Genomic DNA, 13,779 nt, shown 5'->3' on the forward strand with positions numbered 1-13,779 from the left:
TAATACTAACCAACAATGTTGGTTAAATAGACTACCAAAATCTCAGATTTAGTAACATCACTTGGTGTGCAGTCCACAGTTGCACATTTAACACTACTTAAACAACGACTGTTTGAAATTCTGACTGAAAGCTGATACCAAACACTCATGGATTTCTTCTGCCTCAAAATACAGAAACATTTGCTTGCTATGGCAAAGTGGTTTCCCCCCACTCCCCATTTGTCTACAATGCAGATTTGGAATATGTATCAAAAAATACAGGGTGGAGTTTTTTGCTGTTAAGTCTGAGCCAGTCCATGGAGCACGTACAGCTTCCTTCGGATGACCTTGTGCTGTCATTGACAATATTAAGCTCACCCTCACACAGGAATGTGCTGGAATGCAGTTTCTGTATTTCCTGAGTAAAATAATTATCCAAATGAAAGGAAGTCAAGTTACAGTCTTCTTGAATATAGCTAAATCTCTCCTACCACTGCTGCAGGAGAAAATAAAAAACATTACTGGAGTTTCTTTACAGCTCTGCAATGGAACAATTGATAGAAAACCAGCACGACATTTCTAAGGAAAATTCATTTCTCTTACCCTTTCATCCCCTCAGATGATCTTCATCCCAATCCTTCCATCCTATTTACGAATATAAAAAAAAAAAAAGAGTACTGCTCTTCAAGACCCAAGTGCAGCAGCAGGGTAGTTTTCACATCCTTTTCCTGACATCCATAAACCACAAAGAGTAGGAATGTGATTTCAAAGACTTTTCTCCCATGTTCTTGTAATGGAATCTTCACATAAAAACTGCTGCCTTCCTTCTTGGAAATAAGAGAATTTTACTACTCCAGGAAATCCCAGAAGTATTTGAAAGAGCTACAGCCCACTTTTTTTTTCTTTCTTTTTTTTTTTTTTTTGCAAGCATGCACACATGCACTCTGTGTATCCCAATGCACTATTTCTTATATAGAACTGGATTTAGTGTATACATCAGCTATGTCTTCCATCTCCCCTCCCATGAATAGAAACATCTTTCAAAGAAAAACAAGTAACTTCATTGCAGGAAAAAATTACAGCATGTTGAAAATTGTCACGTGAAAGCAGAATCATATCCCATATTTGCTGGCCACTAGCTGCCTCAAGTGTTGTACAGCAAGGAAGGTGGGAGCCACTTGTCAAGACACTGAAGACACCCAAAATTTATTGAAGGTTTTCAAGTCTTTCAAAAACCACCAGAAAAAATGAAGCACAGCTCGCTTTCAGAATAGAATTAAATGCTCTTCTTCTGTTTCTTACTAATACAGATGTGCATTGTATTAATATACAAATAAACTCACTTGTAGACCCACACAAATTAAAGGGGAAAAAATAGCAGCCTGGAGATAACAGGGTTGTAATTTTGCTTACATAAAGATACGTAACAGTATTTTAACTCTGCCTCTGCTGTAACAGATCAGGCTACCTATAGCAAGTGCTGAGCTCTTACCTTGCCATAGACTGAGTAAGCAATTGGTTACATGAAAAGTAGTACCTTTCAAGAATGTAAAAAAAAATTAACACAGTATTATTAAAAACTTGGTCCTTCATGTGAACCAGGGAGTAAGAAAAAAAAATGGTGGCACATTTATTAATTTCCCTAAATTATGAATATATGGTAACCATCTCCAGAACCCGTTTCTGCAGATGGTAAATAAATGATCTTGTTTTTAAGGCTGCTTTATTCCTTAACAGTTGAGATATTCAGAGGAAGTAAAAAAATAGAATATTAAGGTCTATGGCGAGTGCCCAAGTCTCAAGCACCTCTGAAAACCTTTATGGAAGTGACCTATGTCTGCTACACTGCTTATTGTGGCTATTTCTTGGCTGCTGGTTTTGCCCACATAATGTTTTATTTCATTTTCTCCCAATTACCTTACTGCACACTATGAAGTGCCTATTTGGGAAAGCAAGAAACTCAAGAAAGCAGTGCAAGGGCTATGCATTATATAGCTCTGCCATTCCACACAGGGACTTCAACACACCCTAGGAAATGATTTGGCAACAGTTATACTCTCCTCTCAGACACATTTATGGCAGCGTTCCTCCCAAATAATTGCCATCAGCCATCTACTTCTTCTAACGCAGCTTCCTGTATTACGAATCGTAACCACAGCACTAGATGATATTGCAGCTTAGAAGAAAGTACATGAGAACAGAGCAGGTACTTCTACAGTTTGGGTGGATTAGACCTACCTAGGACTTCGGTAATGAAACTGATAGCGCGGGAAATTCTTCCTCATGCAAATGAATTGAAATGTGTTCAGAGAGAGTATTTTAGAAACAACCATCTCATCTCTTGTATCACTGCTTTTTTGTTTTGCTTCCTAGGAAACAAATTTGACATGTACAACACAGAAAAATTCACACGCAAACTGACCTGAAGAACTCTGGGTAAGCACTCACTCTCTTCCAATTGATGCAAGAGTCCCAGAAGAAATACATCTAAGTTCTGCAGATAATAATGTTTGACTTCAAATACACGTCATGCGTCGCTGCATATACTGAAAACAAGAAATCTTCATAGTTATTCACATATGCACACATACATGCACTGGGTACTTCAAAATAGCATCCATGTGAATAAAAATATACTTCCAACAACAGATTTTCTCTATTAAATTCATGTTTATTGCTTAAGTTTTATCACAGTGGAGATTAAATTACGCTTAATCATCCGGTCAGTGCTTTTGTACCTTCTTCAATGCAAAAAAAAAAAAACAACATTTAAACCAAGTCATTCATACACTCGAAGTCTTACTACCATCCCACCATTCATCGCCTCCTTGTGTTCCTTTAGTTGACACAAACTGTAAGATTGTAAAAAGGTCTAGCTAATAGGCTTATTTATAACACCATTTTCTTCAAGTATTCAGAATGCAGTACAAGTAACTGTACCACGTATTAGAAAGATATCTGTACTGTTATTTATTGCTATAGGATAGAGGCTCATGATGGAATGGTAATGAAATATTGCATCACTGTGTATGAGGATGATCTCAGCACTCTGTTACTGTCACAACTCTTCCCATGTTAGTGAACAACACTAAGTAAAATGGGTTTCCTTCCTTCCTCTTCCAGGCATGGGATTTCGAACTACAAATAAATAAAGCATACACTCACAACGTGTGTAGTGCAAATTCCAAGTAAACAGAATGACATGGAAATAAATGGATAGTTGCCAACTCCGGTTTGGCAGGGCCACACTGATTTTGCCACTAGGTGCCCTGCCTCCCTGCCCTGGGTTAGCACTGCACCACCACAGGGTTCCGTGTCAGCTGCAGTGATTGAAAGAGATTGTTGCAGGGAGGGTCCGGAGCTGGGGACAGGAGGCACAGCTGCCCCACACTTTGCACTGGCTCAGCTGCGCTCCATGTCGTGCCTCCCGCTGAGCCTTAAGCTGGAGGTTGGTGCCTCCCAGCAGGCAGCCTCCTGCCCCGCGGTCTCAGAAGGGACGTTGGCAACTATGGGAAATACGGATTGCGCGGCCCACGCTAAGAGAAAGTAATAGTTTCTCAGATACAACCATTGAAAGAGAACGGCTACAACATTGTGAATTAGAAAAAAAAAAAAAAAAAAAACCACAGAAAAATAATGAGAATTAATAGGAAAGACATTCAACTTTTAGCATTTTCTTGTTTGTTTCTTAAATCCCAAATAGCAGTTTGATTCTGCCCTGCTTCAGGCCACTACAAAACCTTCTGCATTAAGCACAGGGGTGGATATTTTTTTTGCTTTGTTTCATTTATTTTAATTATGCAAATCTACTTCCCACACAGCCATATTTAAACTGAAATAGAATTCCCTAACATTTTCATGGCATAAATTACATACGTAGAGAAAGGCAACAAATACAATTTTGTATAAATTAAAAATTAAGACTTATTGTAGACTTGCTCAGTACTCGTTTCTCTAAAGCACTGGTAGTGAGCAGAAGAGTCATGCAGCTTACCAGAAAACACAGTATATATTTTTGCCATTTTTCTTCAGTGCTTACTTTAAGATTTTTTTTTTTAACGTCTGTGTTCTCAATTTGCAATTTCCTATTTCTTGCACAAGCATCGGGAATTTTTTTTTTTTAAAGAGCATTCTTACACATATTGAACCTTCAACATATGAAACACAGAGCTAGCACTAAGTTCTCTCATCTAAAGATGGATATAATAATAAAAAAATAAAAGGGAAAAAAACCTCTGCAAATAAAAAGAGACCTTTCCTCATTTGGGACACACACATTTAGCTTTAAAAAACTGAAAATTCATAAATATGATCATTATATAACTTTAGAGGATTAAGGCTTCTAAAAACTTCAGTGCCAAAATAACCTTTCTGCATTGGTATTAAGAATAAAATATTTCCGTTTTAGGTTGTGCTTGGTTTTTTTTTCATTTTTTTTTTAAATACGTTCCTTAGTTCCATAGAATTTTGTCACATATTATTACATACTGAAGGGGAGTGTTAGAACTGCTTATTGATGTTTTAAGTACTTGTTAGACTAAGTTACAGCGATAAAACTCAATTACTTTACATGAGGGGTTGGCTCATTTCACCTTTTATTCATGCTTAATGTGGCCATTTCTTCTATGCTTGCCATTTGGTATCCCATTCTGGTAATGTCCATTAACAGTGCTATGTTCATCATTTGACCAAATATGTTTGCTTTGTTTGCGGATAAATTTTGTTAGCTTGGCCAAAATATAATAAAATAAGGCAGCACCCACTAATACAACAAAGGCAATATCCAGTAAGAAATACTGATATAGAGAGATGCTGTAAACAGCAGCACGTAGATGTTGCGCTCCATTGTGACGGAGGATGTAGTTAATCCAGTACACAGTCCGGTTAACAGGATGACCAGGTTGGTCTTTGTGAATTTCAGACAGCCTCTGAGCCCGTTGCCTGTAGCTGTATGAAAGAGATGAAGAAAATGGAGTAAGGTAAAAACCGTAGCCAGTGCTGAGCAATGCAAGTCTTTGTAAACATATAAATGCACACAGGAGATCAAAAGGTGTCCTTCTAGTGCAGGACTGTCCCATTAAACCTCATACAGAGGAATATATACAAGGCATAATCTCTTTACATCTGTCATTACAGCTCGTTGACAGAGAATTATCAAAAGTACAAAACCACGGGTGACTGAAGGCTGAAATCCACCCTTCAACAGCAGGCCAGTAGAAGGGATAAAGTGTCCATTCCATCTGCTCTCAGGCCGGAATCCTATCTAATCCCAAGTGAATGGATTTGCCCTTCCTGCTCACAATGGCAACATACTCCAACAGGCCACTCACGCTATTGTGCAACTAAGTTATTAGAGAAATACGACAAACGGAGAAACTCAGTTTTATACTAACTCTTTGGCCCAGAGTTCAGCCTAAAACTGATTTTTCATAATGGGTTACCTCCAGCAGAGGATCACATTAAACTCCTTCCCATCTCACATCTGCAGGGTCAACAGGTTATTTGAGCAGACCTTGCCTTTTTACTGGGGACAACTATGCAAGAGAAAGCCGGGGCAACTGAGATTTCTTTAGCAATACTCCTCTTTACTGAGCTTCTGCTGCTAACAAGCTCATTTTTTACAGATTTCCCCTTTTCCAAGGCAAGTGCTGCTTAAAGACTTTGTTCCCATGAAAGCAAGAAACATTGTCATCATTGTACTTCAAAACATCTACTAACTTCATACAAAAGAACTGAGCTGAGTCATTCTTTTTAATCCAGAGATTGTCTGCACATCCCAAGTGTTTAAACTGACTCTCCTCAGACTTTGGTATTTCTGAGTAAATTCATTTGATGAAACTAAAAAAAGTTATGAAACCCAGTTCATGAAGTTGCCTGTATTGCATCTGAATGACAAAAAAAAATTGTAGGAAGAGGCTGGGGTCCTCATATACTGCTTGTTGCAAGTTCCAATCAATGTGAATAACCTTTCCAACTCGAAGATCTATGTTAGAGATATCTTCTTTCTGCCCAGAAAGAATTTTTCTTTTTTTTTTTAAATCACTTTTTGACTACTGCCATGTTTTCAGCTACAAGCCAAATGCAGCATCCTGCAACAGTACATGTGTACTTTTCTCAGGCCTCCTTATGGAGCGTAACAGATTGCTAAATATATTACTGTACTGTAATCAAGATACAAAAAAAAGAGATACTGGCCTGAAGCAAAAAGTCAATCAGTCTAGGTTTGTTTCTGTAACCTTGTTCTACTCGTGGCAAACGTCACAGCCACAGAAAAGCAAATGAGATGTGAGCTTTGGTATACTGATCAACAAGCTGGCATCTATACAGAAATATCGTACTTGAGTAATCCTGTGAATTGGGAACAACTATTCAAAGTCTTGCCACTGCCATGCACACAAGTAAACACCAACACACATTTTTTCCCTTGCGTGAAGGCTCTGTATCTAACCCACAACAATTAATTAAAATAAAAGCAAGAAATAATTACTCATTCCATACCTGGGATCATTAATAACTTTTTCTAGTGCTTCATATAATTCACTCTCAGTGACAGTCTTCCAGTTCAACAATATTCCCATGCCTTTGGCCTGCACTCGAGTCATAGTATCGTAATGGTCTCCAAAAAGGGGAATTCCCACCACTGGAACCCCATGATACATGGTTTCAAAAATGCTGTTCAAACCGCCATGACTAAGAAAAGCTTTAATGTTAGGGTGACCTGGAAATACAAGAAGCACGCACACACACACAAAATATTACATCTCCTTGATGTAGCATTATTGAAGCAATTGGTTACAACACATTTATCATTGAATCATAGAATCACAAGGTTGGAAAGGACCTACAAGATCATCTAGTCTAACCATCAATTGGATTCCTGTATCTCCAGTTTGGGAAGATAGAATGAATGCAATTTTTTTCTGAAGTTTCCACCTACTTAAACCCACTCTGCAGAAATTTTGAATGCATTGGGTGATTTCATTATATATGAACAGAGATGAAACAGCCAATATGAATTAAAATTATTGTGTCTGAGTTGTCTAGAATTACAAACGTCACTCCAAAAGTAACGCTTCCTTATTTCCATGAAAACTACAACAGATGCAAAGAGCAGAACAACACTTGATACAGCAAATTCTCAGCTACAAAACACTGTTCTTCAATATTACTGCCACCAATAGCTGGTTTGTGTCCATGAGCTGATTGAGGTGCTCTTCATTTCATTATGTAACAACTGTGTATGGCTGTATTGAATATGGCTTGTCTTTTCATGTCATTGCTCCCCACTGCTGAAATGCATTTCCCACAGCATCACTTGCTAACAGACATTGTTTGGCCTCCAAAAATGTTCAGCGACTGTCGATGAACATAAATGGGTGCCATTTTGTCTGCAGGAAGGAATTGAATTCCACATCCCTACTACATATACGCTTCCACATCAGACACCGTCCTCTAAGATTGCCCCTCTGCTCCCACCTGTTGCATGGCAACAAAACACAGCAGAATATTGGTCAGAAGGTTCAGCCTCTACTGCCACAGCACAACATCTGCCTCTGACATTGTGGGCCAACATCAAAGAACAGGAGGCACTACTTTCAGAGCAGTCCTCTTATTAATGGAGTAATTAATACACTATCTACTCCTGAGTCACTGCAGTTGGTGACTAGAACTGGTATTTACCTGTTTAATATTACAAATGAATGGCAGAAAGAACGCTTTTCCTTATTATTCATATGAAAGACAAGCTATTTAATAACAGGACAACTGATGCTGCATTCTCTGAAGCTTTACATGCCTTACTTCAGGCTAGCAAGAGATGACAATAATGACAGCAATATACTCCCCTACTGCTATGCAATGGAGAAATGAGAGTGCCTCAGCGCAATTTAGTAACGAAAAATATCTACTTGGTTCAGAAGTCATTTGCCTAATAACTAATTACAGTGACTACTCTGGTTGACATGAATGTACATTGACACACACACATTCTTAATGTATTATTCATTATTATACCAGATATTGTGCAAATGCACGAATGTCTAGGTGTCCCAGAAACGGTATTTTGCTGACCCTAGGATCCAATAAATTCAGCTACACTTTAATACAGGAGGAAAGGAAAGAAAAAGCAAATATACATACTCTAATATATAAACTTTACCAAAAGATGAAGGAAGACCAAGCTTTATTGCTCCATTCTCAGAGCATCTCAGGATAGTTAAACAGAAATATTATTATCGATTTGCAACACATCCCTAATTTCTGTTACGGATTTCATTGGAAAAATTAAAAATATATATATATATCAGTAATATTAATAATAAACACGTAATCAGTATGTTCATGCCTAAAGACTTGGTGCAATATGAACAAATTTTGTACGTTTGGTTTGGAGATTCTTCCATGAATAGTCTAGTTAAGTCCATACCACAGCTTCTTCACTACTGAGAAGTTCACACTTACGGTCACCAATTTGGTGAAACAACAAATTCTAGAAAATTCCCATTCATCTTTCATAATTATTGGTTTTTTTTATTTTGAACTGTATGCAGACTTTTCACAACAAACATTTCCATTTATTAAGTGAAACAGACTTGGTAATGACTATGGCTTTCCACGCAACTGACTGATGAAAGCAATGGAGTTAACACCAGATAAAGAGCATTAACATCAGAAAGAATGTTTCATTCATCAAGACATTGTGAAGAATGCTATATTCTTGCTCTATGACTTCTTTTACTGTGACTGCTATTTAAATAAAATATTATTGGAAGAGCAAACTGAATTTCAGTGAGAATGAACAATACATCATAATTACAGATACTCACCAAGAAGGTCGTTTTGTGGTAACCATTCTATAAGCTTTGTATTGTTGCCTAGATTCCTTGGTTTGTTTCCTGAAAACCTAAAGCGATAAAACCAATTTGAAGCTACATTATCAAAACCTCCAAAATGTGCAAACTCTAAACAGAGAATCCAACCAAATGATCTAGATTTCTCATTACACTGGAATACTGTTTACTCACCATTACAAGAAAACAAATGCTATTAAAGTAATCAGGTATAATTTCTTTTTTTTTTTTCATCATTTATTTCCTTACAATCTGGCTTAAAATGCAATGATCTCTATTTAAATAATGGCAATACAGCTACTTTAAAAAGCGTATTCTAAGCCATACCATTGCAACTGGAAGAAAGCTTTATAATCCTTTTGTGACTCTGAGTTTGCTGCTTTACTGAAAACTGATTAATACTACATGAGTAACTCCACTGATAACAGCACATCAGCACACAAAAAGTAAACCCCACTACCAACATAAGGCATTCCCATTCCGTTGGTCAGTTTCCGACAGCTCTTAAGAACTGACAGCATCTCACTTTAAAAGGAATTACTAGTACAAGGAAGGGAAAGGGTGACAGTCCAGATTACAAGGCAAGAAGCTACCGATGGAAAAGTTGGGATCAGACAATAGAACAGCTACATTCTGGTTACTTAATCGACTGCCCAAAATCTAGTGACAATGTCTTGCTCACCTGAGTGAGTTTCTTGGGAAAGTTTAATTAACAGAATACAACCTTTAAATACAAACTGATTTGTGTGCCACATACACAAATTTGCTTTTATGCAAATTAAATATATTCCAAAATGAAAAAGAAGATGGAAAAAAGTAACAATGACTAGAGATTTTTTATATTTTTCTTTTCCTGACAGTTCCAGAAGAGAGCTGTCAGAAAAAAAGAAGTATTCTGGTTATTAGAGAACATTAGAACAGTAACTACATAAAGAACCATCTAGATATTCCCAATTAAGTAAAGCAATAAGCCTGCATATTCCATATGTTGAAAAATAAACTAAACAAATTTCTTAACCTTATATAAAAGCAAGTCAGCCATAAATCTCATACTGGTTTTGGTGCTAAACAGTACCACATAACCAGAAGAAAATTAAGAACTCTAGGGATTTTCTTGATTTGGCATTCTGACATAAGACTGTCAAGCAATACTATCATTCCCATTCTCAGAAACTTTTAGCACAAAAGCTGCCCTACTTCCAACACAGATCAGAAATCAATGATCTGAAAAGCAGAAAATGACAAAGTGAAACTGGACTCAATTTCATATTTTGATGTCTCATTATGGAACTCAAATTCCCACTGATGTGACTGAAAGCCATTTGCTCAGCTCTCCCAAAGGCCCTATCTCACAACTGAATATCTTCCCATCCCAGGAATTATGATAGAAAGAAATATGAGTTAGGTCCCTGTTGAGGGACTTCTTGGATAAGCAACAAAAAATAGAACAAAAAAAGAAACAACAAAAACAACACTGGTAAGAATGGCACTAGTGAAATAAAATATAAACAACAGAAAGCTTCAATTGAAATTGTTATTTTTGCATTCAAAAAAATCCCCAAGAAAATATTTAAATGGATTCCTTATTTACTAGAGAAAGTGGATACCTCCTACACTAAGAAATCCAGCAAAAACACGATAAAAGCATAGCGCAATGCAAAAGGCAGTAAGATCAACTGAGATGAATTACAAGTCAAGCACTGCTGCAGTATTCACAAGGAACAAAGAGCAATGGTTCACATTAATTCCTCTAAATTATATTCCAACGTGATGAAGCACATAAAGCAGAGCAGACTAACAACAGTTGATCCTCAATTTGCACATTAAGTTTAGAGAGCCTCTCACAATGTTTTTACTATAACAAAAAAATCTTATTACTTATTCTTTCTTCTGCAGATCTTTTCTCTGATTCCTTGAAGAAAAAGACAATTAAGAGGAACAATTATCAGAGTCCATGTTTGCATAAGATAGGGGGGAAGGAAGTAGGAAAGCTGGTGGGGGAGGGGAAAGCAAGCCTTGAATCCTTCATGGGACTAGATAAGGAGAATGACACACTCCCTAGAATGGCTTCTTGATTAGAAGTGACACAACTAAGTCACAAATGTTACAACCTTTTACACTCTTTTCACTGTCCTCAATCCTAGGATATAAGTTCAGTAGAGGAGTATATAACCTATACATTATCCTGCCTCAAAATCATTGCTCTTTCTTATTGCCAGAGGACCGTCATGCCTGTTCAAAGAGCATCTTTCAAAAGAGGTAGGTTCTCTGTGCCACCCAGGCTGATTTCAGATTCTGCATTAGATGCAATACTAAACATGGCCCAATAGGAAATGACTGTGCTTTCAATGACCCCAAGTACGTGTCATTGCACCTACCTCCAAATAACTCGCTGTGGCAGTCTTGCCAGAGCATGTGCTAACTTGTTTGCAACGTCCTCTGACAGGTATTTCACTCCAGCTCCAAACGACACGAGGACAAAGCCATTTTCATTAGCACCGTTCACCCATGTTTGGAGATCCTGTTGAAGTAAAGTTTATGCAGAACACTTAGAAGCACAGGTAACCAACAGACACATTAAATAAGCATTGCTTAGCACAGGCATTTTCTGGTCCCTCATTACTTCACAGGTTAAATTTCAGCAGTCATAAACATTTTGGAAATTACTAAGTGCAATGTTTGAAAATAAATTGTACAGACTATGAACATCAAAATTCTTTCAGGTTTGTTCTAGCTTCTGTATTAACAACTATCTTCCCAAGACAATTATTTAACCTGTTATTTGGCACATTCACATGTCAAACAAACAAACAAGAAAAACAACAAAAAACACTCGGTATTCTCACACAGCAAAATATAAGTAGATCGGTCTTGAAGTATCAGCCCCAAAGTAAAACCCAGGGAAAAAAAAAATGAAGAAAGTCAGGGACTCAATTATACCATCTCCAGCATTGAAGAAAATGATAGTACACAATAAAGGTTATTTTTATTTAATTTATACAAAAATAATAAAACAACCTGACAGAAGCCAGAGCCTTCAAAAAACATCTCCCAGCACCAGGCTGCTGCAGCCCTCAGTCCAAAGGGAGGCAAAGCAGGCATGAGGAGGTCTGCTGCAGTCTTAGAGCATCATTCCCAAGTGTTGAGATGACGTGCCAGAGTGTGCTATGACACCCACTCCTTTCAGTCAGGAGCTAAAATGGCTGTTCAGTACAATGACAGAGACTTCATGTGTAAAGGAAAAGACACAGTCTAGCACTTCCAAGCAACTGTGATTACTGCTGAAATCAAGGGTGAAATTTTCATCAGGACTGAAGAAATCAGCAGGCCGGAGACATGGCCTGAGCCTAGCCGGCACAGGAGCCTTCAGAGCTGATGCATTTACCCAAGGCCTGAGCTCCGCTAGCTGTAACTTGCAAAGAAAAGAGGAAAGAAACACACCAATATCCATACAGTTCTAGTATCCAGACCCATGTGTGTACTGCTGAAGGTCCGCTCCTAATACATGAGTACCTGAAGATGCACTTCTCTGTGCCAGTGTCATCTCCACCTCGTAGCTGTGAGGGAGAGGAAGGTGGCAGCAGTGCAGCTGCTCTGTGACATGCTCTGAGGCATTCCACACACATTTCCAAAAGACCACGAAGGTCTGCGAGCACTGCCTGGTGCACTGAACTCAGTCTCAGCTCTGTGCTTCAGACCCAAGCATCCAAAACGCTGGCCATCCAGCTGCTGTTGGCCACGCAGGCCCAGCAGATCTCTGAGCAGCAGCCAGACACCATTGCGGGATGCATCTGAAAACAGCTGTGTCTGTGAGGAGAGCAAAGCAAGGCCTGTGCCAGTAGTACCAGCTTGCAAGCAAACCCACACCAAGTGCTGCTGGGCACCCTCAAGGTGTCACTGTACTAAAATCTCCCTGCACTGATTGCAGCCACATTCCCAGCTAGCGTGGCAGACAGGTAACAGTTAAGTTACAAAGGAGACAACAAAACCTGAGCCTCGGGGCTGACTCTGTGGCAGTGGGGTTTATGTAACTGGTAAAAACGCAAGCCAGCAGATGCACCTACCTAACACTAGCAGCTCTCTGCAGAGTCAGAAGAAAAAACATCTGAGAGCATTAGATGGAGCAGAGCTGCAAGCTAAACAAGTCTCAAACACAAGAGCAATGTCATCAGTCTTCAAAAAGAAAACACAGAAAGATGTAAAAGGTCCACCGTGCCACTGCTTGTGGAAACAAATTCAATTTCTGATTTCCAATACAACTGTTTACAGTGGAAACTAGACAGTTAGCCCACTGACTTACAGATGGCAGTGTGCCAATACCTTATTTTTCCCAGGATTGGTTTAACTCCATTATCATCCAATCAAAATGTAAGGCTGCTCAGCAATAGGAAATGAGCAAAAGGAAAATTAAGTGCCCTGTTCACAATGTGCCCCTTGTCCTGGCAATAAATAGCAGGCTAGACAGCAACGGGGCAATGCTGCGCTATCGTATCTGGGCACAAAACCACAAAAGCTATCACAAAAACCAGCAGGCATAACAAAGAACCATACATTAGACACTAGTCCCTGTTGTGCACTGGAAAAAGGGATTTCCATTTTCTCTAGAATTCATGCTTCATTTTTCTTCATCTTTTTTCCAGTACCCTTTCTTCTCCATTTTTTTCCTATATCTGCAGAGGGAAGGGGAGTAAGGGAAAAGGAGGAGGAAGTGTGTGCAACCTGCCTTGAAACTGAATCACTTATTATTGCCTACACTTTTGGCAGAGAAGTTTCCAGATGGTTTTGTGATTTATTTCAAGTTTGTCCTTGAATTTTACTTAAAGACCTGAGGCATGCTCCAAAAATAATTATATTATACTTGCTTTGTGGTTCAACTACTTACATCTTGAGCTACTTCCTATCTGTTCTTTAAAGTTAAACAGAAGAAAAAAAAAAGTGGGCTTCAATGATA

General features: G+C 38.4%; 1 protein-coding gene across 4 annotated transcripts in view; it reads right to left on the reverse strand.

The window, feature by feature from the left end:
* Nucleotides 1-4,085: 4,085 nt before the first annotated feature.
* Nucleotides 4,086-13,779, reverse strand: part of UGT8 (UDP glycosyltransferase 8) — a 44,346-nt gene continuing 34,652 nt past the window's right edge. For all 4 annotated transcript variants that reach the window (XM_048941992.1, XM_048941993.1, XM_048941994.1 and 1 more), the window contains 4 exons: nucleotides 11,207-11,349; nucleotides 8,805-8,881; nucleotides 6,478-6,697; nucleotides 4,086-4,926 (listed from right to left, as the gene is read on the reverse strand). In XM_048941992.1, coding sequence (XP_048797949.1) covers nucleotides 4,575-4,926; nucleotides 6,478-6,697; nucleotides 8,805-8,881; nucleotides 11,207-11,349 — 792 coding nt within the window. In that variant the 3' untranslated portion in view covers nucleotides 4,086-4,574. The remainder of the gene's footprint in view (nucleotides 4,927-6,477; nucleotides 6,698-8,804; nucleotides 8,882-11,206; nucleotides 11,350-13,779) is intronic.

This window comes from Lagopus muta, chromosome 4 (assembly GCF_023343835.1).
Source record: "Lagopus muta isolate bLagMut1 chromosome 4, bLagMut1 primary, whole genome shotgun sequence".
In the NCBI taxonomy this organism is placed as follows: Eukaryota; Metazoa; Chordata; class Aves; order Galliformes; family Phasianidae; genus Lagopus; species Lagopus muta.